Here is a 24,974-nt window from a genome sequence, read left to right as displayed (position 1 = left end):
CAGTGTTTCCCTGAAGTCACCTGTTAGAAAATACTGATGAATAAGGACCACCAGCGAGCTTTTGCATTTTAAAACTTTGTAATAGCATCTAATAATAATAACAACCACTTAGATAAAAAATAATCCACATAATTAAGGAAATACTTCTAACTGGTTCTCAGTAAAGTTGAACTTTGTGTGTCAGAGCAGGACAATGATTCCCTTGATGATGCACATATCCTACAGGCTAACCATGACGTAATCACCAGCCTCCCAAAAGCAAACTTGTCTCTCAGTGTCATGACTGCAGAAGGCTCAGGATGAAATTAGACATGCATTGACTTTTCTCCTTCACAGTGATGCAGTCTCTCTCACACACTGGACAGAGCCTTTGTCCACATTCATATTCAGTAATGGAGTTTTCATTTGATTTATGCAGTAACTGAATGATAAGCGGCCTCTGCTCTTGTGCTGCGGCTAGTTCACACTTTGCGAGTCAAGGAAGCGTCCGTTATCGTCGCATTCATTCAAGCAGCGGAGATTACAGCGGCATAGCCGAGCATACATGAAGGACAGGAAGCAAAACAGACGTCATGTGAGTGTATTTGACAGCAAATCAAATATGCCAATATGTACATAGCAGGTGCGTCACCACGGAATGAATAATGGAGGAGGTTCAGTTCTTCCAGTGAGATTAGAAACCAATCCAAAAAGATCTATGCTAAAGCCTCACTAAAATTATGGGAGTGCTTTTGGACCGATCACTATTGAACAGAAATTAATTGGATAATAATGAAGCACATTTGCTTCAAAGAAAAAAAAAATAGTGGAACAATTTTCTTTTTGGACACTTGGTGGGAGCGGAACAAGCTGTAGAGGCAACATTACGATTAAGTTATTGACCCGTCACTAAGCGCCTTGGGCAATCTTAGCTTAGCATCGGCCAGCTCTGACCAGGGTCCGACAGATGTTTCAGATTGACTTCATTTCTGGCTGGTTTTGTGGATTTGGAGCTAGTCATGGTTAAATGTTGTGTAATAGTGATACTTGTTACCCGGGGGAGCTGGAAGGAGATGAAAACAGAAAACTGTGGAGCTACATTAGGATAGTACGTTAACACATCATTAACTAGCATTAGCAAATCTATGCTACGCTAGCTACTGATGGTATACTGAATGTATACACATGCTGCTTTTGCTTTGATCTGTAGCTTTAGATTCTATCTTTATCTTTTCAACCTGTTTTCGCTGCTGAATCAGCTTGACGTACCCGATAGATCCTTCAAACACATTTTGTAGACCCTTCTGTCTGCTTCTATAATCGCTGCTTCGTTTTTCCAAAAATGTTATAATATTAATGCAGTTAGTGACAGTGTGGGCTCAATGGTAGCTCTGACAGCTTGACGGAGCAACTGCAGGGGGGCGGGGCTTTGCCAAGGGTCAATTACACGTCCAGCAGAGACAGAGCAACTTTAGCGTTCATTGGGAGTCTGGTGTTTGTTCACCTGATGAATATAAGTCCAATTGTACTCTCCTTTTAGCTCTGTTTTTGACCTCCACCAACTCCTGAGAAAAAGATCTGTTTCTGTAGCTGCTAAATGCTGCGCTAGCTGCACCAGCTAAGTCAATAACTGTATCTGTTGACTGGTTAGTGCTGGGCAGGTAGTGTACAGTGGGATTTTAGTGGAATTTTGCTGAAAACAAGTGCCTGTAGCTGGATACCGGCTAATGACAGCAATGGGAATGAACTAAAACAGTAAAGTTACAGGCCGCAAAAGCCAAAACAACAAGCTAAAAAACGTTAAATAGCTACGTGGAGCTGAAGGAACTGCTGAGACTGGTGATAATTCTCTGCAGGTTCATCCCTGCAAACAACCCCTTTCATATAACACATAGTCATCGTCGATAAAAAAAACATTATAGGCTTTAAGGTTGAATAGTCATCTTCACACAACTATAACATATCATGTGCAGAGTGTGTGTGTAAGTTCCCATGCTCCTGGAACAAACAGTATCAAGGAAGCTGTGGTTTACTGGTCAGTTGTTGAGGGTGTCAAGAATATCCCATGTGTTTAAATCAACTCCCTGGATGTCTGAGCAAGACGTCTCTTGAGCCTGCAGCCGCCTGGATGACCTACTTTTGCTGCTGTTTTTATTTCTTCGTGTATGTCGTTTTTTTTATTCTATTTTAGAAATACGTTGCAGCAGAATCAGCAGGAATCAAGATGTCTTGGAGCAATAAAAAAGAATAGATCGAAGCAATAAATCATAGTGTGACTTTTCAGGGAGAACATGGAGTAGGTCTTGGGGGTTACTTTTTTTTTTACCTTGAATTTCTGTTTAATTTTCGCCGCTCTTTGATATAGGTATTAGGGTTGGGTTAGGGTTAGGGTTAGCTATTAAGGTTATGCAACTAAGGTATTGTGTTGGGTGTATGATGAACGGTCAACACTCAACCCACCTTTTACATAACGCCATTGATTCATATTCAAAACTGGATAAGATGAGCTGGAATATTCAAATTTTCTTATATTTGTATTAATCTGGTAACTTCCCATTTCACATGTGCATTGGTAGCTATTATGATTATTGTTCCAAAGATATTTGGTTTACCTTGAGGTACACTGTTACAGAGTTGTGGCTTCATTGCAATGCCTAATGGCGCCGCAAGGTGGTGCCTTTCTTTAGTTTGGTTTAGTTTCGTTGTGATGTATTTGAGAGTTGTACATTGAGTGTGACACAGCAAACTTTTTACAATTTCAACAATACCGATACTGATAATTTATAAAATGGGAATGTGTAAGTGATGCAGCCACCGCGTGAATAATGCTGGGGTGGGTGTTTTATTTTTTATTTAAGTGAATCATAAGATCCAGCCCTCCTCCCTCAAACAAAAAATGTGTACAGTCCCTTATTCATTAAGATCTTTTGTTAATGTTTTTGTTTTAGTTAAAAAAACGACCAAACAAATAGGCTACTAGCCAAGTCAAGCGGACGTAGGTTTATTTTAGCTATCTATACCCATGAATGATAGGCCTATCCACTGCCCAAAAAAGGGCAAAATACAAGAGAGGGGATTTCTTTGAAAACCGCCTGGCCACACAGTGGTTCTACAGACTTTTATCTGCTTAGAAATGTTCTTCAGAAACACAGAACCCCATAACTCCTCTCCTCTCCTCTCCCCACGACCACACAACCACACTGCCGGGAAGGACGGACAGACATGCTTTCACTGCGTGTGGTCAGTCGAGAGGGGAGCATTATTATTTAAATACAATACTTTATGTGTCAATCCCCGCTCTATATATAGTATCCACATCCAAATCTGAGTCCAAGTCTTGAAAACGTCATCCACCTGGGCCTATAAAGATAGATAATTCAACACCAAATGCCAGAGACCTTGCAATAAGGTGTAATCTCACCTCATTACCAAGACTAGCGCCTACTTTAACAAAACGCACGTTCACTGAGACGGCGAACAATTGAATGTGCATGAAAAAAACAACGAGCATGACATGCATAATTATACAAAAATGTCTGGACTAACAGCCTGGTAATTATGAGGTTTTCAACAAATAAATCCTGGAATTTTTTTTCCGTGGCTGTGTTGTACAAAAATGCGGAGAACGGTGCGACAAACAAACTGCTTCTGCTACTGTGGATTAATGGAGGCTGAAGTCACAAAAAGAGTCTTATAAACGGTACAGCGCGGTTAAAAGTGGAAATTTAGCAAACGCGATGATGGGCCTCTCAGCCTCTCAGGCTCTCAGGCTCTCAGGCAGGTCGGTGGGTGATTGTCAGAAAGGTTCGAGTCACTATTGAGCCGATGCACGTCGTGGTCCGGTGAAGTGTACGACGCGAAACCCCTCGTAAACACTTATTTACAGCTGCTTTCTGCCGTGTGGTTTCCCAGTTTTACGGTGGGTCCCTTTGGTGCAAATAAAAAAACAAAAAACATGCAATTAACACGGCCGCACAAGCAAATAGCATCCATGTGGAGTTGAGACACAGCAGCGAAGGCCGAACGTCTCAAAAGGACACTTCTTCCTCTGCCACGCTGCGATCGTCTTTACGCGATGGCGTCTTAATGGCACGCAACGTAAAGGAGAGCTCATGAATTGAAGTGACACGTTATAAGACGCTTTACTAACGACCTTTTTCTTTGATTTAAAAAAGTGTGCTGACACGTGTTTTTACATCTAACCTGAAGTCACCTCTTTTGCTAGTAGATTTCTATTGTTATTTTGCTGTTAATCCGGTGAGTTAAGAGGGAAAAAATGTAAACATGAGCACATCTGTTGTTGCAAACAATGAAAGAACATTTCTGCTCTTGCTGTGGTTAATTATAAATGGCTCCCCTGTATTGTTTTGCTTCCTGCCTCCTAATCCCAACGGGCCCATCCTCTCAGATCTCTCCCCGGTGTCGTCACATCATACATTCATGGTGAGTCCTTCCATTGAGCCATCTCTGGTGTAAATCCCAGCCAGGTTTCACAGCGCAACAGACGGACACGGTGGACACACCTGTCTCTGATATGGCGTCTGACCATATTCAAAAACCCCCGCATGCACCTTCAAACATGTACAGGCAGACATTCCAGACTCGGGTGTGTGCTTTTGAAACACATTATTACATAACAACTCTCTATTGAAATGCAAAGAGTTTGTTTTGACGTACTACGGTGGCGGTGAAGCAGGAAGACACTCTCGCTGGAGGAGGAAGTTCAGATGAGTGCAAAGATACGCCCGCCTGGTAATGATGGGAACCGGAGAAGCTCCAGATTCTTTTCAGGATTTGACACAGCAGCCTTTCGTGGTCCGTAGAGCCGTTCTGCGTGCTCATCACAAAACGATACTGGGATTTTTGCTCACAATAAAGGTTCACCCCCAGAATCAAATACACACATTTTGCCTCTCACCTGTAGTGCTCTCTATTGACCTATTGCTATGGTGTGAGTGGCCTAGGTTTGGAGATATCCTCCATAGAGATGAGTACCCTCTCTCCAATATAATGGAACTTGATGGCGCTTTGGTTTTTGGTGCTCAAAGCGCCAAAAACAATACATTTACAAAACTCAGCAGCAATGTCTCTTCATTATCTCTTCAATCATGACCCCGTTACTCAAGATGACCCACAGACCTTGTTGTGAACAGTTTCGTATAGGAGCTATTTTCTGCCCACCAAACTACACCCTCCAACCGTATCACCGCACCGAAGGAAGCCTGAATCTATACTCCACACTGTTAGCACAACGTTAGCCGAGGAGGACGCCGCTGCTGTTTACACCTTGCGCTGTAAACGTCCGTGAGTTGATGCTTGCTTCTTCCTTCCTGTGCGGTGACATGGCGGGTGTAGTTCGGTAGAAAGAAAATAGTCCCAACCTGAAGCTGATCTCAACGAGGCCTGTGGGTTATCTTAAGTAAACAGGTCATGATTTCTGGAATCAGAAAACACTTCTTCTTTTTTTTTGGGCGGTTTGAGCACCACAAGCCGAGTGCCACATAGTCCCACAAGGCAGAACTCTCTAAGGCCAATATCTCTAAAACTAGGCAACTCACACCAAAGCAACCCAGAGTGATGAATAGGACTGCAGGTAAGAGGCAAAATATGAATTTTTGACATTGGGGTGAACCGTCCCTTTAAACCCTCACGTCCCCCGCAGCAGCCAGGGTCCTCTGGAGGACATGGGAAACCACTTGCAGTCACAGCTACGGCTTACAGACTGCATGTGACAGCGGTGCTTTTTAGGGCAGCCGGCTTGCATCGATGAGAGCCGACCACGAGGATGTTGAGGTGGTTCAAATGAGGCTCCGTAGAGCAGGGGAGTGTTTTTATATCTACAACCAACAAACAAGGGGGTAAATATCTCCAGCAGCAACAGCATGATGCATGCAGGTCCAACTCGTCAATGCAGCCGGGCTTTTACTTTGAAGAGTCTGGCTTTAATCAGAATGTTACTCATTTTGGTTTTGTGCTATGAAGTCATGCTTATTTCAGTGAAAAACTACATCACTGCTTATAAAAGTGATACTTGAAAGGAGTTTTATTCCCCCGGCCTCCGGCAGGTTTCAATTCTTCAGGTTGTCGTAGTTACAGGCTTTAATATTTAAGCCTCTGCATTCATGATTGTGAGGTGAGGTGGAGTTATGGGCGAGTCAGCTGGGGATGTAGATATTAGACATATAGCGGAGCATCATTTGCGTCTGCTCCAGGGAGTCTCAGGCCGGGAGGACGGAACAGGGTTTGGACCCACTGAGACACCCAGGGGCCACGTGAGCGTGGTGCAGCTCCTCAGTATAAAAGCAGTCAGCAAGCAGCGCGAGTGACAGAGGACAAGCTTGTGCAATGCAACGTGGGAGGCTGCCTGTTCCAAGAGGAGAGTTTCTACACAGTCTGCGAAAGGGGAAACAGTTCAGGTGAAGAAGAAGAAGAAGTAGTCGCCTTACTTTGGAGCAACACGAGAGCACAACCTGGATTCATTTGTTTATGCGGCTGCAGTTATGAGTAACAGTCCAGATCACAGTGATCCTTTTCACCCCCATGGATTTATTATTTCAAAGGTAGGTTGAACATATTGCACGTCCAGGACCAACGGTTTGCCCCGAGGCTATTGTTCCAAGTTAAATGTGTTTTATTGTGTTCAAAGACCTGGATTTGTTGAGACTATTTGAAGAAAAAGAAGTGAAACACCCTCATGTTTATTACAAAAAACGGGTTTTGTTGGAATGGAAATGCTCTTTTAAACTCTATGGAGCTACAGTGGTATATGTTTGGCATTGTGTGTGTATCATTATGTAATATCATCATTATATTTTGTAAATTATGACGTTTTCATCATATTTATAACAACATATTAGGAGCTTTTATAGTAGGTAGGTACAGATAATAACATTTAAGCATAAAAAATAAACAATCAATATGTACAAAGAAAAGGGAAAAATGATGAACATAGAGATTCTAACTAAAGAATATTTAAAACGGTGCAATTAAAATCATATTTAGGTAAATATAGCATAGTAAAAAATATAGTAAATCAATACACAAAAAAAAGAAACGGACAAAATGAAACACAGAACCATACATAGAATCACTTTGAAGGCTACATTTAATATATACTGAGCAATATATGTGTATAAATAAATGCTCAATCCTTCCCAGCAGCTCGCATGTCTGCATGTACGTTAGCCGCTGCTGCTGCTGCTGCTGCTGCTGCTGCTGCTGCACGGTAACGGCACTCTTAAAGGAATGTGTTCAGGAGCTTTTAGTGTCAACAACATCTGTCAGAACTTGCTCAGACGTTTGGAGCGATGCCTCGAACAAAGAGGAAATTCAGGCTCTTTGCACCCAGACCTCGAGAGTGTAGGAGAAGTCATTTGTAGGGATTTGAAGTTGAGCCACTTTGCCTTGAGGAGCTTTGTTTGCCCGTAGAGACGGGTCACCTGTGAGGGACCGTACGAACATTATTTGGGTGGAAAAGGAGGACATGGAAGGGAGAGGGTGTTACGAGTTTAAGTGCGCTGACCCGGTCTCGTTCTTTTTTTTCCTTTCCAGTGTCATCTCAACCAGAGGAACCACACCAGGCCCGGAGCCCGGCGGTGATGCTGGCCATGCAGCACTCCAACTCCTCCGGCGGTACCGCCCCTATTCCCCTCTTCAACGACACCCCCGCGGTGAAGGTGCTGGAGGCCGTGGCGGGTAACGCCACCCGCCCACGGAGCAATCCCACGTCCGCCGGCCTCACCATGACTCTGGGCATCCTGTTCAACGTGGTGGCCCTCATCATTCTCGCCAAGGCTTACAACCGCTTCCGGCGGCGCTCGAAGGCCACGTTCCTGCTCTTCGCCAGCTCCCTGGTGGCAACGGACCTGGCCGGACACGTCATCCTCGGAGCCCTCGTGCTGAAGAGATATTCGGCGGGCACCGGGTCGGCGGCGGACCCCGTCTCCAGCTTTCAGAACGACTCCGCCAATCCGGATGGGTGTTGTCTGTTCCTGGGAAGTTGCATGGTGTTCTTCGGCCTGTGCCCGCTCTTCTTGGGCTGCGCCATGGCTGCCGAGCGCTGCCTGGGCGTCACCAGGCCTTTGCTGCACTCCCGTCTGGTGACCATGGCGCGGACAAAGATGGCGCTGGCCCTGATCTGGCTGCTGGCTTTGTGCGTGGCCCTCCTGCCCTTCTTCAGCCTGGGCACCTACACTTACCAGTACCCGGGGACGTGGTGCTTCATCAGGGTGATGGAGGGCACCAGAGCGACGGACCTGGCCTTCGTGACGCTCTTCTCCGGACTGGCTTTGAGCTCCCTGGCCTCGGCCTTTGTGTGCAACACCGTCAGCGGGATCACGCTGGTGAGAGCCCGGATAAAGAAAAGGTTGTGTTCACGACGGGGCTCAGCCGGCTCCCAGGACACTGAGATGGTGGTCCAGCTGGTTGGCATCATGGTCACCTCCTGCATCTGCTGGAGCCCTCTGCTGGTGAGCATCGGGCAAAACATTCACCAGGCTTCTTCAGCATAAAATATAGCAACTAAGTTGTTGTTTGTTTTTTTTAAATGTAGATACATATTAAGAGTCTATTGTAAAATCATCTGCATGCCCCCTAAAATGCAATACAGTGAACTTTTAATTCCTCCCCTTATTTGTGTGAGATTTCATACTCTCTCTTTAATATTCTCTGCCGCTGATTGATTTTTAACAGCAGAACTTTGGTAGATTTTTACACATGGAATTTCACACCAAAGGACAGAGCGATTAGCAGACCCTTCAAACGTTGCAACTGTTTAGGAGGATTCAAATAATCCAGTTGTGCTTTGCTTATTATTGCACCCGGACGCAATGTAGGGCTCAGCGCCTTGCATCACCACAGCCAGGCGGCTCAGAACAGCAGGAAACAGGAAGTTTTGAATTCCACAATAAGTTCAACAGAGTAGCACCACTGTTTGTTTGCTTCTGGTGTTTTTGTAAATGCATTCCCTCCAGTCTATCTGGAAGCTACGTTTAAATTCACAATAATGAGCACTGACAGATTTCCGTCCATGACACCTTTAGACCATTGGGGGGGGGGGGGGGGTTCAACCCTTGGCCCCTGCAGTAAACATTTGAGTGTGAGTGTCCGTTGCTCCTGAGGGACAGGTGGCACCTTGTGTGTGAAGTGTGAACGGATGAATGCTTACTTGTGTTGTAAAGTGCTCCGAGTGCTTTAAGCGCTAAATAAATATAGTTAATTCAACAGAAAAATAAACACAACCATACTCATTCAGTTCTAACGACCAATTTATGACTGTTATGAATAACTACAATGTCCCCTCTGTGGGGATAAATGTGGGGTGAAAAATGTAAGAAAATAATTGCCACAGTCAGCGGGGTCAGAGCGAGGTCCAGGCTTACAATTACAGGGGCATCGGCCCCCTCTGGCCTACCCTGGACCCGCCCTTGAGCAAAAAAAGCTACATCTATGAAATGTATTTCTCTTAAATTCTGACAAACTATTTTTTAATCCCCTGAACACGAACCGTTCGATTCCCCCATTGTATCTTTAGGGTCAGACAAATCGCTCCTCGAATCTTTTTGTTCCTACTTTTTTATTGGAGCTAAATGACGTTTACAAATTAATATTTTATGACTGCTCCTCCGTTCCATCAAATGTAAATATTCTACATATCTTTTGCTTCATTTTATACACATTTCCTGAAGTTTCAGAATGATATATTTGGCATTTTTGGAAACTTTCGGATCTCCACCAAATTTGAGTTAATGTTCTGTGGGTTTGAACAATGTGAGGCTGCGCTGTATGACACTGTAATGAATGAGTGAGGTTTAAGGGATCAAACAATAGCTATTGTTGAGTGTCAATTTAAGATCTTAGTATGAATTTAATGGATGAGGCTAAACTTGTTTACATTTGTTTTCTTCTTTTCAGGTCTTTGGACTGATGTCAGCCACAAAGTCCTACAGCGGCTTCCTGCCCGGTGACAGAGAAACTTACAGTGGTCTGATGGTGATCGGTGTCAGGATGGCGACCTGCAACCAGATCCTGGACCCGTGGGTCTACATCTTGCTGCGGCGCGCCGTCCTCAGGAAGATCTACCGCATCACCAAGAGAAAGGCCAGTTTCAAGCGGAGCACGTTCCGCTCCATTCGCTGGGACATCAGCTCCTTCCAGAACTCAGAGAAGAAAAACAGTGTTAGTACGATTTAAATGGACCTATATGGAGGAAAGACAGGAGACGGGTCACCTGTCACTTTTTGGCTCTGTCTCTCGTCAGCGGGATCGCCACTGAGTCCAGCAGTCCATCATCTGGATCCAAATTCAGTGTTGAAAGGTTCCTAAGAAAAGGGCTGTCTGGTGGGAATGACAGCCACTCTGGTTTAGGTGAAGGAAATGGAACAACGTGTTCCAGATTTGAAATATCACCGACCAGCTCTTGTGTTGTTGTGTGTACAGTATGAGCCAGTGTTATGCTACAAATGAATAAAGAACAACAGCTCATTATGGACTGCTAATAGTGCTGCCGTACACATGCTTGCACGGCGTAAATGAAAAAGATTCCGTCGGTTGAAGGATAATGTGTAAACCTTTTCTTTTGTTGTTGAAGTGAAGACTGTATCTATAGTCTTAAAGCAAACATCTCAACTCAAAAAGGTTCCGTTTGCTTTGTTCTCCAACAGCAGTGTAAAAGTCAATGACTTGTATTAATGCTCTCATGAGGGAGCCAAAAAAAAAAGAAAGAATCTGTGCTGTTACCTCAGCTTAAAGATGTGAACAAACCGTAATGTTGTGCTGTGATATGAATGTGAACACGCGTCTGTTGTTGATCGATTATTTGTAAATGTGTCTGCAGTATTTCCCCCCCGAGTGTCTCGGGACTGAAGTGGAGCTGCAAAAGCTAATTAAATGTGATATTGTTAACAAAAGGGAATGTATGATTTGGATAATAAATGTGTATCTGCTAATGTTTCGTCTCATTCTGGTTTAGGATTGATGCCACAGTTTTAAAGCTTTGTCGAGATCAGGCTCTTTGTTCCAGTTATCCACTTATTCTGATTGAGTAATAAGGCAAGGCACTCTCATGTCTCGTCTTGTTGGCAGCATGTTAGCTTAGCATGCTGCTGTAACAACAACACCTTTAAAGCTCACTAATCTAATGTAGAGCTATTTGCACAATGTCTCAGATCATCAGGAACATGACCCCCCCCCCCCCCCCCCCCCCCCCCTCTTTACTCTAGCAATGTTGCAACACCCTGACTGACTTGTTTTTACAGATAAAGAATCAAGGGATGCAACTATTGTATGTCTGTCATCAATCTGCTCAAAGCATTGACAATGAGCGTCAATGGGACCATATATTTGGTGAAAGAGAAAAGTAGGCTTGAGTGTCATTAAACATGGTAATTAAGTTTGATGTTTTGACTAAATCTGAGCTTAATAGAAACATATATATATATATAGACTGATTAGAAGGGAACCAAGTATGGCTCTTTGTGGAACTCCACAGGTGAACTCCTAAGACCTGAACCAGTGGACGGAAATGGTTGGCGGGATTCACATGTTGCATAATATGAAAACATACAATGCATTTCGCGAACCCCGAAAGAAGTTGCCCCAGCATGTGTGAGCTGCACGTTTTTGTTCCAGCACCGGCAGTTGGTTGCACTTAATTTTGAGTCAGCAGACAAGAATCACTGACATCTGTCACTAGATGATCTATTCTTCTTCACACTTCTTATCTATTCTTCTTTATTTCATTTAGTAGTGACGGAATCTTCTATGATTCAAGACAAGACACACACCCTCACTGGGTAAATACATTGGGTTTCAGGGCACCCAAAGTAAGTGGTGACTGTAGTAAATAAGAATACACGGATGAGATCCAATGGTTACACTCGTGTAATGATCGAGTTTTAATTGATGTGATCAGCAAGGCAGCCAGTTGTTGCCGCGAGACGATCCAATTCAGTCGGTTATTACTAGCCACGCCCCCTGGTTCCGTGGGCCCCCTTTTCACGATTGGCTACATTTGCAGTCGCCAGTAATCTCTGTCCAATGAGCGTAATCGTTTTTCACATCGTGGGCGTTTCCGTGCACACTCCTGGCCGAGACCGGGAGCTAGCGTGTAGCAACCGTCCATTAAGCAGCAACGACACCACGGTGAGCAAGAGAAATGCATCAATTCAGCCGTTAACACAAACGGAATGAGGCGTTAGTTGGCCATTGAACGCCAAGAGAACCAACGACGCGTGCTACTTTTTCTCAGGGTGTTTGTTTTATACGTGCGTCATAAATGTATCCATCTGGCTTTGTTCGGCTAAGCTAACCTGCTAAGTGCTAGCTGAGCATTCAATGGGGTCTCGATCTTGTCTCCTCGACCATTTTGCTCTCTTGACGTGACAGACCAACAGCCAAACACAGTCGACCGTTAAGTCTTTGCACTTCTACACGGCCCCCCGGTCCGTGGTGTTCGTGCGTGTTGCGGCTCGGTGAGCATGTCGGCGCAGCTTTTAAACGATGCGTGATCCGTTGTCTTTTCTCGTGGGGGTTTGCTAGCTAGCTGCCGAGGACCAGTGGAGCTCTGCACTGAATTAAAATGGCGTCTGTTTTTAAATTCCCCTGATGGAGCTGTGGGGTCTATTCCTTCCTAACTCACTCTATTCCTCCTGGAATACTAATTGTGTGTCGATGTAGGTTTAACAGGTGTGCCGGCGGCTTGTTGGTCCTGGTGCCACACGTTCGCAACTTGTTGACTAAAACATACAAAATTGGGGCGATGCTTATACTCGTTATTGTTTTACCTCCGTTCCCTTTACCTCAACTGGAAACTATCGTAAATCATCTGCGCTGCTGCAAATGATCTTTAAAAGTTCGCGCTGGAGCGTGTGCGCGCTGTGGGTGTGTCACGATACATGAATGAGATGCGCTGCCTGTTCACTTAACCCCCACTAACTCTCCCAGATCACATCGTTCCGTTGTTGTTGTTGTTGTTGTTGTTGTTGTTTTTTTTGAGGCCCCACGGATGAACGGCCAGTCATCCGTGGATAACTTGGGGTGACCTCTACTCAGAGATCCATCACATGGCGCAGCACAGCCCTCACTTTGTCTGTGTCATGTAGAAGTCCAGCAGGACTACAGCGTTGTCAGATCACACATTAGCCTCCTAGGAATCTGAAACATGTCTGCGCCTTGCTCACTCAAAGAGGAATGTGTTGCTTGGAAGCCTGATTTATTACAAGTCGCAGCCCTTCTGCCTGGGAAAGTCCTGTTGCGTTTAATCCCCGAGGCATGCGTTGGCGTGTCAACAATCCTCCTCGGTTGCTCCAGCTAGTATTGACTTCATGTCGCTGATGGATAAGAGAAGGTCGTCAGTGACTGAGTGTGAAGGGTTTTACCCGTTTCACTGTTCAAAGCCTACAGAAATGTCTTTAAATCAAAAATGGCATTCGTCCTTTGTGGATCTATCTTAGTTTTTAGTTGGCTGCACATTTTCCCTCCCCTCTCCCTTTTTAAGTTATGTTAAAAATGTGTGTCTGCCCCTCCCCAGCTGTACAGACGGACTGCAACATTGTCATCTGCTGCAGAGAAGATATTTTTCAACCCCGTGGATCACTGGATAAGGGTGTCGCCACGGTCTCCAGAACAACAATGGTAATGACTTCATTTTCAGCATCTCTGTGTTCTATGTGTTTGTACGTCTGACAACAGGCTGGCGGCAGCCAAAGCACGGAGGACACACTTGCCTCAACGTTGGATATCACTGGCAACGGGACAAATAAACGCGGCGCCTCTAATTCAAGTCACAGGGCTGGTGCCAGCGTCTCTCCAGTCTGCCTGGGGCTTTAGGAACACATGCTCTAGCTTCCGCACCACCGCTCCCCTCTAAATTGGCTGCGTGTGCACGGGGGCTTGTGTAATCACTGGTGTTAGAAGCTAGGCCCAGACATGAGGCCGTGTTGCTCTTTTTTTTTTTTTATGTTATTATTAATCAAAGGCAAGAGAAGGGGCGTTTTGCAGGTCGACCATAAGCCTGTCCCATAAAGCAGGATTAATTAAGTTGGTTGAATAACTGTTCTGAATAAATCCTAGAACATTTTCTAACACGGACTGAAGTTGAGCTGATTTGGGTTTTTCTGTCCAGTTATCCAGGACACTCAATAATCCTGCTTCCTAGATGCAGCTCTCTGTTGTATGTACGTCTATGATCTTTTGCTTTTAATTCTCAAAGTCTGTTTTGGTGACCCGGGAGTAGCACGAACCTCTCTGGTATTTCCTTCTTCATTAATACTGATCTCGTGTCTGATTCCCCCCCAGCCCCCTCCAATGCGCCACCGCTCCATGCGCGTCTTCATGAACGATGACCGCCACGTCATGGCCAAACACTCCGTCATCTACCCGACCCAGGAGGAGCTGGAGAGCGTACAGAACATGGTGTCCCACACGGAGCGGGCCCTCAAGGCCGTCTCCGACTGGCTGGATAAGCAGGAGAAGGTGTCCCCCAAGTCGGACTCTGATAGCGCAGACGCCGATAAGGAGAGGTGAGGAGATGCCGGGGCTGCCGGTAGGACAATGAGTCAGTTAGTAAGACGTGTTTCAATTCCTCTCCTCTGACCACTGTCTTTGTCTGTCTTGTGCTCCTCCCATGTGTCCGCTGTGTTTGTTTGTTTTTGTGGGTAGTGAGCACAGAGATCAGGCAACCCGCTCTCTGCGTGGCGTAATGAGGGTGGGCCTGGTTGCCAAGGGCCTGCTGCTGAAGGGGGACCTGGACCTGGAGCTGGTGCTCCTCTGTAAGGAAAAGCCGACCATCAGCCTGCTGAAGAAAGTGTCTGAGAACCTTGTGACGCAGCTCAAGGTGAGAACGCGGCTCAGCCGAAGCTTTGTTTAGACTCGCGCTCGGCGTCGTGGCGACAGCCTTGGAGCGTCAACGGGGGCGTTTATATTCTGCGCGCTGCATCACTCAAACAAAAGTAGCTGTGAAGAATCAAGAAGACAACGAGTGCATCCCCGGAGATATGCTGATAGACTGTGGGTGGAACCGGCGAAACGCCATAAATCAGCCTCCACACTGCTGAGGAGGGATTGTAATTGTCTGTAAACTCGTATCTCATATTCATGGAATACTGGATTGCCTTTATACAAGCCCTGTAAAGAAACATTCTAAGTATTGGATGCATTGTAAAAAAACAAACAAAGGTTGAATATCCAGCTCTTGTTTCTAAAGCATCTAAAAACGAATTGGCTTTCTTTGTATAACCTCCAGACATGTAACTAGTGCTTTTATCGGTGAACTATTTGTGGCAGTCACATGATCGGCAAGTTACAAAAATTCAGGTGCACGACAAAGCGCTCCACGCACCGTGATTACGTCATTTCCTGTCTCGCGCCGGCTTCACTGTGGCGAGTATAAACTAAGCTTAATTCAGTGTATTGAATAAACCTGAAACCATTTTCGTTAGTCACACCGATGCTGGGTTTGTGAGCTCGATACAGATATTAGTTTTAGTGTTTACAAGACAATATATTTGCAGATATCCATTTCCACATAGAAAAACGCAACATAAAGTTAAAACGGAGATCCCTTATAGTTGGTTATTGAAGAATTCTGACAGATAAGCAAGACGCCTTAACCGCGTTGCTCTTTCACAGGCGATCACAGAAGACAAGTACGCGGTGACCCAGAACATCCGCGAGGCCAGCATCGTCATCAAGAACACCAAGGAGCCGCCGCTCACCCTCACCATCCACCTGACGTCCCCGCTGGTCCGCGAGGAGGTCGAGAGGGCCGTGTCCGGAGGTAAGCTCCGACCCCCGGGGGCCCTCGGTGCTTCTTCAGCGCCGCCACCTCCTCCGAGCAGGGAGGCCCGGCCGGCAGCCAGGCTAGACAGATATTGTTTATTGGGCCTTCAATGGAGCTGGGGGACAAGAATGCACCGTCACGTAATGAAACTGCGCTATGCTTATAGCTACCTAGACTCTCTCTCCATCTCTCTCTCTCGTAGTTCCATGTAATGTAATTGTACATTTTTGATGGCCCAATATACAGTATAGGGCAGGTAGTTTACTGACGTCTTTAACGAACAAGGGCACCAACGAAATGAAGGCTTACTGAGAAGTTAACCAAAAAAAAAAAAAAAAAGAGAGACCACTTTGTTTGCATGTGTTTTATCATTGATGGTGAACGGTTCGCATTGCAGCAAAAATGAGTAGCAAAACATGCGGTGAAACTGTCCGTGGTCGTCGGACCCAACGGCAGGCCGTCGGCTGTCTCTGGTGTTCATGAGCAGGGAACGCTCGGGGGTTACAGATAACGACGAGGGGCACTTGGATTCTGCACACTCAACAAAAAAAACGCAGGGGTTCGACCCCCCCCCCCCCCAAGTTGTTTGGAAGTCACAGACGAAGGCATCATGGGAGATGTGTGGAATCATTAAGCCCGATTGTGGCTGAACAATTACAGACGGCGTTGTTTTTTGAAAGCGGTAGTGAGGATCTGAGTTTCAGCAGGTGTTCAGCCTCGACCTTATCTGTCGCCCCGTGTGAACAGCGACGCCCGGTTTGGGTTTCCTTTTCTCTTTTTTTTCCCCTTCTTATTTTAAGCCATCAGTTTTGCTGCAGTGTGGACTTGTTTTGATACCCCACTTTTTGTGCATCTGATAACTTCTGCCTGTGGTTCCAATTCTGATTCTCTCTGTCAAGCCTTCTAGTTTGTCAATTTTTAGGGACGCTGGACCTTTGACCAACTGGCCGCTCTCTGTCTCGGAAGGGGCAAAGTGCAGCGCACCCAGTGTAGGGGCGAAGGGGAGGGGCTCTGCCTCCCGTTAACGGCAGAAAATGAAACGCAGAACCTTTATTTAAAAAAAAAAAAAAAAAAAAAGAACTGAAGCAACCACGGAAAAGACAACCTCCCATTTGATACGACCAACTAGCCCTTAAGAAATGCACATTTTCTTATGACAGGGATGTTTTTATTATATTTTTACTAAGTCAGGTTACAACCCACTTCACAACTCTGTCGTTCATGGTGGGTTTTAAGTCCAACCATTGTGTGCCGGGCCGTACAAAAGCGATATTAACTGGGAGGTTGAGAGCGCCTGGTGGTTCTGCGGTGGAGGGGTCCCCCTCCCCTTCCCTCTTCCGGCCTGTGGTCTGGGAAGGCTGCCTGTGTTCCCCCTGGCCGGCTGACAGAACTCCCCTTGGTCAAACTGTACCTTGTCTTCTTATTCCACCTGCCAATAGAATCGCTTTCAGTCAACGATCCCCCGGAAGTTCTGGACAGGCAGAAATGCCTAACTGCCTTGGCGTCTCTCCGCCACGCTAAGTGGTTCCAGGTTTGGATCTTGTCTTTATTTGTCTCTAAAACAGAAGTAGTTTTGACTTTTGGTTTCATGCCGTTTGTTCTTTTGTCTTTTGATTTGGGCGTTCCATGTGTTTTTTTTTTTGTTTTTTTTTCTTCTTCTTCTTTACTCTTTTGAAGTGTACTTCCTGTAGTAATACTTGATGATCTGGATGTGTGTTTCTTAGGAAACCTTTGTCATTACACTGTTGTAGCGTTGCTTTGCTAACTTAACAGGTTCTACTGCAGTGCCTTTTTTTAAATTTATTTTAAAGAAGTTCAATGCTGCTTTTTAGTCCCTGACCTCCGTAGTCTCCCTCACAGCTGCTTTACTCAATCAACAACAAACATCTGGGACTAATACACCGTGTATCCAGGTGCAATATTTCTCTCATGTCTTGAGTTGTCGCTGTTTTCACATTTCTATAAGCCGCTCGTAGAGCCCCGCTGCCGCTTCTGTAGTTTGAAGACGAGGTTGTTTTTCCTTGTAGTGAGCCGTGTTGATGATGACTCCTTCTAGTTCTGTGCCGTGTCGTCTTTTGTCTCTCACGCCGTAACAATCGGCGCTGCGTCTCTGCTGCTCTTGCAGAGTATGTGGCCTCGACTTTCCCCCCGCTCTTCTGTCGCTCTGTGTGCCACAAATTCAACAGGAATATTGCACCTCGAGTTATTTTATTTATTTATTTTAAGCTTCCACTGACTTCACCGCCGCCCTTCGATGACGGCACACAGGAAAATAGATTTCTTTATCGCACATTAAAGCTGGCGTTAAGTTTGAGGTGTCTTTGTTCACACTTGGGACTTAATTCATGAGCATGTTGTCTCACGTCTGATAACCACGCCGCGTGTCCACTCACAGCCACGAATGCCACTGATCATGTTTAGGGTCTCCAAACATCATTCTATCGTGCAATATGTTCATAATGACAAAGCTAAGCTGTTCTAGTCTGTGTGGCTTCCTTTTTTCCTTTTTTTTTTTTTTTTTAAATTTACTTTCATTTCTTTTGCCGTTAGTGTTGCTTTGGGCCTCACATGGTCGTCCTCGTCGACTAAGGCCGCTTGTCCTCCCCGTGCCCCTCCCTGCTTGTGTCCACAGGCCAGAGCCAACGGGCTGCGCTCCTGCGTCATCGTCATCCGGATCCTACGGGACCTATGCGCCCGCGTCCCCACATGGGCCCCGCTCCGTGGCTGGGTGAGTGAGAGCCTCCTCTCTACAGCCTCAGTGTAGCGAAGTCTCCATGAAGCGGGTGAATGTGTGCTTCTAGGATCCTAGAGATACAGTTGTGGTCAAAAGTTTACATACACTTGTAAAGAACATAATGTCATGGCTCTCTTGAGTTTCCAGTTATTTCTACAACTCTGATTTTTCTCTGATAGAGTGATTGGAACAGATACTTCTTTGTCACAAAAAACATTCTTGAAGTTTGGTTCTTTCATGACTTTACTATGGGTTAACAGAAAAAGTGACAAAATCTGCTGGGTCAAAAATATACATACAGCAACATGAATTAGCAATTTTGGTGACTTAGAAAGTTGTGTCAATGAAATGAGCTTCATAGCATGGCCTCTTAACTTCTTGTGAGTGATTATGAGTGACTACAGCTGGTGACTTCTCTGAGGCCATTTAAATAGGGCTCATTGGATACAAACGCTACAATGGGAAAGTCAAAGGAGCTCAGCATGGATCTGAAAAAGCGAATCATTGACTTGAACAAGTCAGGAAAGTCACTTGGAGCCATTTCAAAGCAGCTGCAGGTCCCAAGAGCAACAGTGCAAACAATTGTTTGTAAGTATAAAGTGCATGGCACTGTTTTGTCACTGCCACGACCAGGAAGAAAACGCAAGCTATCACCTGCTGCTGACAGAAAATTGGTCAGGAGGGTGAAGAGTCAACCGAGAACCACCAAAAAGCAGATCTGCCAAGAATTAGAAGCTGCTGGAACACAGGTGTCAGTGTCCACAGTCAAGTGTGTTTTGCATCTCCATGGACTGAGAGGCTGCCATGCAAGAAGGAAGCCCTTGCTCCAAAAGCGGCACCTTAAGGCTCGACTGAAGTTTGCTGCTGATCACATGGACAAAGATAAGACCTTCTGGAGGAAAGTTCTGTGGTCAGGCGAAACAAAAATCGAGCTGTTTGGCCACAATGCCCAGCAATATGTTTGGAGGAGAAAAGGTGAGGCCTTTAACCCCAAGAACACCATGCCTACCGTCAAGCACGGTGGTGGTAGTATTATGCTGTGGGGCTGTTTTGCTGCCAATGGAACTGGTGCTTTACAGAGAGTAAATGGGATAATGAAGAAGGAGGATTACCTTCAAATTCTTCAAGATAACCTAAAATCATCAGCCCGAAGGTTGGGTCTTGGGTGCAGTTGGGTGTTCCAACAGGACAATGACCCCAAACGCACATCAAAAGTGGTAATGGAATGGCTAAATCAGGCTAGAATTAGGGTTTTAGAATGGCCTTCCCAAAGTCCTGACTTAAAATCCCATTGAGAACATGTGGACAATGCTGAAGAAACAAGTCCATGTCAGAAAGCCATCAAATTTAACTGAACTGCACCAATTCTGTCAAGAGGAGTGGTCAAAGATTCAACGAGAAGCTTGCCAGAAGCTTGTGGATGGCTACCAAAAGCGCCTAATTGAAGTGAAAATGGCCAAGGGACATGTAACCAAATATTAGCACTGCTGTATGTATATTTTTGACCCAGCAGATTTTGTCACTTTTTCTGTTAACCCATAATAAAGTCATGAAAGAACCAAACTTCATGAATGTTTTTTGTGACAAAGAAGTATCTGTTCCAATCACTCTATCAGAGAAAAATCAGAGTTGTAGAAATAACTGGAAACTCAAGAGAGCCATGACATTATGTTCTTTACAAGTGTATGTAAACTTTTGACCACAACTGTATGTAGGAGGGTGTTCTGTCAAGACCCAAAAGCTCTTATTATTATTGTTATATTATTATCAGAATTATGATTTTCTTTTGATAAAGATTTGTCTGCTTGGATACTAAAAAGAAGACCCCACCGCCACAGTGGTTAGACTGCTGAGATCCCGTCTAACGCAGTGACCTAAAATCTCTCTCTGTTAGTGGCCGAGCTTAAAATAGCACCCTCAAATGACAAGCCTCCCTCTCCCTCCCTCTCCCTCCCTCCCTCCCTCCCTCTCTATCTCTCTCTCCCCCGCTCTGCAGCCACTGGAGCTGATCTGTGAGAAAGCCATCGGCACAGGGAACCGGCCCATGGGGGCAGGAGAAGCTCTGCGGAGAGTTCTAGAGTGTCTGGCTTCAGGCATCCTCATGGCAGGTATATGTACGTGAAGTATCCTCTCTCCTTTATATTTTAATTTGCATTTTGTTTGCACTTTTCTTCCTAGCTCCAAGTGTTCCCTTGTGTCGTTTCCCTCTGTAGACGGTGCCGGGATCTCTGATCCGTGTGAGAAGGAGGCCACAGACGCCATCGGTCACTTGGACCACCAGCAGAGAGAAGACATCACGGCGAGCGCACAAGTGAGTGAGGCGCCAGCTGTTTAGTGTGCACATTCGCAATTTAGTGAACGTGGAATTGACGCGGCGTCTCTCGTGTCTTCAGCATGCCTTAAGGCTGTCGGCTTTCGGACAGCTTCACAAAGTGCTTGGGATGGATCCCCTCCCTTCAAAGATGCCCAAGAAACCCCGTAGCGAGACTCCCATTGATTACACAGGTAAACCAGACTCCAACGATCCTGACTCGGTTATTTTGTTTTTAGATTTACAGTGTAGATGCAATGAGGTGCCTCGCATGTTCTAATGGTTTCATTTTATGTGTGTGTGTGTGTGTGTGTGTGTGTGATGCAGTGCAAATCCCACCCAGCACGGCGTACGCCCCACCAATGAAAAGGCCCATCGAGGAAGAGGAGGGAATCGATGACAAGAGTCCAAATAAGAAGAAGAAAAAGCTGCAGAAGAAATGTAAGATGTCTGTTATGTATGACAACAGAATGAACCAAGAAAATAGTTGTGGTTATTTCATTTTGATAATAGATGAATCGTTGTCAACTGAATACCTTTTGGACAGAACAAGCAATTTGAAAATGTCACCTCTTAGAGTCATGTTTTGACTGTATAGAAATGATGAATCAACTGATTGATTAAATAACAATAATAATAGGTGAGTTTCTAACTGTATGTCACGCTGTTAAACCAGCTCCAGAGGAGAAGGCTGAGCCCCCCCAGGCGATGAACGCTCTGATGAGGCTCAATCAGCTGAAGCCGGGTCTCCAGTACAAGCTGATCTCTCAGACCGGCCCGATTCACGTCCCGGTCTTCACCATGGCTGTAGAAGTGGACGGCAAGACCTTTGAGGCGTCCGGTCCGTCCAAACGCACTGCCAAGCTGCACGTAGCTGTAAAGGTAAAAAAAAAAAAAAAAAAAAAGCATTTGTCTGTTTTTCCCCTTGTAATTAAAGTTTTTAGTTTTATTTTATATTTACGATGACTCCGTGTGTAAAATTGCAGGTCCTCCAGGACATGGGGCTGCCCACAGGAGTGGAACTGAAGACCGCTGAGACGGTGAAAGCAGAGGAGGCGGTAGTACCGGTCACTGTGGAGGAACTGAAGCCGGTCGTAACGCCCGTCGAAACCACCGCCGCTGCTGCCACAGGAGCCGCCAATGCAGACACCGCTGATGCCGCAGAGGTACAAAGCCCCGCCCCCTCCCCCGTGTCGGCGAGTGACGATCGAGTTTTTTGTTACTGACCGTGTCTCTCTAACTGTCAGAGCGCTCGCCAACAGGGACCAATCCTGACCAAGCACGGCAAGAACCCCGTGATGGAGCTGAACGAGAAGCGGCGCGGCCTGAAGTACGAGCTCATCTCCGAGACCGGCGGCAGCCACGACAAGCGCTTCGTCATGGAGGTGGAGATCGACGGGCAGAAGTTCCAGGGGACGGGGTCCAACAAGAAGGTGGCCAAGGCCTACGCCGCCCTGGCCGCTCTGGAGCGGCTCTTCCCAGAGGGCTCCATGGCCGAGGCCGCTAAAAAGAAAAAAGGGCCGCCCATGGTAAGAACAAAGTCTCCACGTTTAAATCGCAGTTAAAAAAAAATTGCTGTTCATCGTCTGATTTTAAAACGGTACAGATAAATTGTTTGTCTCCCCGTCAGCACGCGCCAGGCTTCGGCATGATGGGAGCCTCCGGGGCCGGAGACGCCGCTTCGCCCAGGGGCCGAGGGAGAGGAGGACGAGGTCGGGGGAGGGGGAGGGGCTTCAATAACGGAGGAGGCTACGGCCAAGGAGGTAAAAAACACACACCGCTTTCACCGTAGCAGACGTACTCTGTGTTCTGGTAAAACATTAGAAGACGTCATTATTGAAGATTGACGGGGTTTTTAAAGTCAGCGTATTAAACTTGAGTTTCGTCCGGCCAGGTGGCTTCGGAACGTACGGCTACGGGAACAACGCTATCTCCGGATACAGTGAGTATTCATTCCACCCATTATGATCACCCTGGTTTGACTGGATAGTTGCTCTTTTGTCTGGGCTGCAGGGAAGCTTTCATGTAAGAAGTAGATGTTGTGTCCCGGGGCGGGATGGTGCGTCTGACCAGGACTGTAAAGAAAACTATTACTTGTGTTGATAGCTGTAGAACTAGAGAACGTGGCCCATCATAGAAGAAGTGCCATGTTGGGACGTTCCCAGTTCAATGATTTTACATTTCTCTGCTTTAAGCCACAGGATTGAATCTGTTTTTGACCCCCCCCCCCCCCATTCTATGAGAACCCCTTTTCTTCCCTCTGGCAGCCCGTTCTGAGGACTGACCTACCTGAGCGTGACAGGAGCAGAGAAATCTAAAAAAAACAACACAAAAAACACACAAAAAACCCTGACCAAATGAGTCACACAACTGCCTATTTTATGGCAGAAATTAAAAAAAAAAATCCAAATAAACCAATCTAATTTTGATATTTTTCCCCCCCCCTTCTCTGCCCTGTCTCACTCTTTAGGTGACTTTGTCTCAGACTGCTATGGCTACCACGAGTTTGCGACATAGATCTTCCCCAGTCTTATAAAAATCAAAAACCGTCCTGTAGAAAGGATAAAAAAAAAAAAAAGGACAAACTTCTCAGTAGTGTTCCAGCAGCATCATGAACTGTCTTCACCGTCAAGTCCACCACCCTGGGAATAAAGTGACCCTCCCCTCCACCCTGTCTTGCCAGTCCACTTGTCATGTCGAGACACTTCGGGGGAGACGATCTGCCACTGCATGCGTGTAGACATAAGTCACCCACTGTGGACGTACCTAAATGCCTGGACCCCGCCCAAACCACAGGGCTGATTTATTGTCGATTGCCTCCATGTGTCAGACCCGGCAGAGGGATTTGTCTCCGCTTATTTGGATCACGATTTAAGTGGGAGCTGGACAACATACTGCCTTCTGGATTATTGTCAAGACTGCAACAGCCTGTTCTCTCTCTTTTTCTCTCTCTCTCTCTCTCTCTCTCTCTCTCTCTCTCTTTTTCTCTCTCTCTCTCTCTCTCTCTCTCTCTCTCTCTTTTTCTCTCTCTCTCTCTCTCTTTTTCTCTCTCTCTCTTTTTCTCTCTCTCTCTCTCTCTCTCTCTCTCTTTTTCTCTCTCTCTCTCTCTCTCTTTTTCTCTCTCTCTGTCTCTCTCTCTCTCACTCTCCAAACTGTTTACTTCGATGAGAATACTGAGAAAAATCGTAACATGATTTTTTGTTTTTTTTTCATTCTAATATTCTGTCACTTCCAAACACGATTGAGCTGTCTTTTTATTTTATTTGTCAGTTGTTTTTGTTCTGTAGAATCTGCCGTTTCTGTGTCATATCGGCAACACTGTTGAGTCATGGCTACACTGAATGCATGATTGTCTTAACTTTGGCAGTGTCCCATCTGTAACAGCAGTAGGCGTTGATGAACTGAGGCTGTTTGCCACTAAGTTTGCACACACAGACTTTGTGAATTGGGGAATCTGAATGTTTGCGGAGGGAAGACTCCTTGCTTTTATATGTTGTTCTTTTTTTAAATAAATGTGACGTCACCATTAATTGCCTTTTTACTCCGGGGTCTGAATTAATTCCAGAGCACATGTCGAGTGTATGCCAGCAGTAGCTTTTAAAATACGCCGAGTCGTGCCCATTTTAAGATTTTTGTGCCATGCTGTTACTTCTCAGATTACTACAACAACGGCGGCACGAACGGAGGGGGCGGGGCGTCGAACAGCCCGTCGGGCGGCCCTCCAGCCAGCCCAGCGCCGGGATCAGCTCAGGGCTCCTACGGCTCGTACTACCAGAACGACGGCGCCTACACCGCCACGTCCGCTGCCAAAACGGCCAAAAAGAAACCCCCCATGAACAAGGGAGGGAAAGCGCCCTATACAGGTCCCCCAGGGGCGAACAGTGGAGCCGCAGGGGGGTACCAGTCCAGCAACCCCCCCGGCCAGGGATCCTATAACCAGTACGGCCAGGGCTACGGGCAGGGGAAGAAGACTTTCAACCAGAACCAGGGGGGGGCGGGCGGATACTCGTACAGCACCGCTTATCCGAGCCAGGTGACGGGGGGCGCAGGAGGCAGCCAAGACTACAGTTATGAAGGTGAGTTAAGGGGATTTTTATTTGTTGTTGTTCAGGTTCGAAACAATTTTGGTACAGAATTTGATTTGACATCTTCTCAGCAGCGTGATGACAGTA

General features: G+C 46.0%; 2 protein-coding genes across 7 annotated transcripts in view; both read left to right on the top strand.

The window, feature by feature from the left end:
• Positions 1-6,294: 6,294 nt before the first annotated feature.
• LOC137892132 (prostaglandin E2 receptor EP1 subtype-like) lies at positions 6,295-10,925 on the top strand. Its single transcript, XM_068737060.1, has 3 exons — positions 6,295-6,539; positions 7,531-8,447; positions 9,892-10,925. Exons 2-3 carry the CDS (start codon positions 7,578-7,580, stop codon positions 10,168-10,170), a joined length of 1,149 nt encoding a protein of 382 aa, XP_068593161.1. The 5' UTR covers positions 6,295-6,539; positions 7,531-7,577; the 3' UTR covers positions 10,171-10,925.
• Positions 10,926-12,059: 1,134 nt separating this feature from the next.
• The window catches only part of ilf3b (interleukin enhancer binding factor 3b), a 13,950-nt gene continuing 1,035 nt past the window's right edge, over positions 12,060-24,974 (top strand). Inside the window, exons 1-17 of one of the 6 annotated variants that reach the window (XM_068736981.1) lie at positions 12,060-12,120; positions 13,508-13,611; positions 14,275-14,498; positions 14,638-14,812; positions 15,607-15,754; positions 17,197-17,288; positions 18,390-18,485; positions 20,488-20,599; positions 20,705-20,802; positions 20,885-20,996; positions 21,130-21,243; positions 21,479-21,684; positions 21,789-21,968; positions 22,050-22,331; positions 22,433-22,565; positions 22,697-22,744; positions 24,459-24,878. In XM_068736981.1, coding sequence (XP_068593082.1) covers positions 13,609-13,611; positions 14,275-14,498; positions 14,638-14,812; positions 15,607-15,754; positions 17,197-17,288; positions 18,390-18,485; positions 20,488-20,599; positions 20,705-20,802; positions 20,885-20,996; positions 21,130-21,243; positions 21,479-21,684; positions 21,789-21,968; positions 22,050-22,331; positions 22,433-22,565; positions 22,697-22,744; positions 24,459-24,878 — 2,443 coding nt within the window. In that variant the 5' untranslated portion in view covers positions 12,060-12,120; positions 13,508-13,608. Of the gene's footprint in view, positions 12,121-13,507; positions 13,612-14,274; positions 14,499-14,637; positions 14,813-15,606; positions 15,755-17,196; positions 17,289-18,389; positions 18,486-20,487; positions 20,606-20,704; positions 20,803-20,884; positions 20,997-21,129; positions 21,244-21,478; positions 21,685-21,788; positions 21,969-22,049; positions 22,332-22,432; positions 22,566-22,696; positions 22,745-23,272; positions 24,333-24,458; positions 24,879-24,974 lie in introns of those variants that run through there. The other 5 variants (XM_068736982.1, XM_068736980.1, XM_068736985.1 and 2 more) reach the window with 5 other exon arrangements.

The sequence above is a fragment of the Cebidichthys violaceus genome, unplaced genomic scaffold, assembly GCF_023349555.1.
Source record: "Cebidichthys violaceus isolate CVI_PGR_0920_01 unplaced genomic scaffold, fCebVio1.0.p SCAF_75, whole genome shotgun sequence".
In the NCBI taxonomy this organism is placed as follows: domain Eukaryota; kingdom Metazoa; phylum Chordata; class Actinopteri; order Perciformes; family Stichaeidae; genus Cebidichthys; species Cebidichthys violaceus.
The sequence above is the reverse complement of the archived record's forward strand: the minus strand, read 5'-3'. Positions and strand labels throughout refer to the sequence as shown.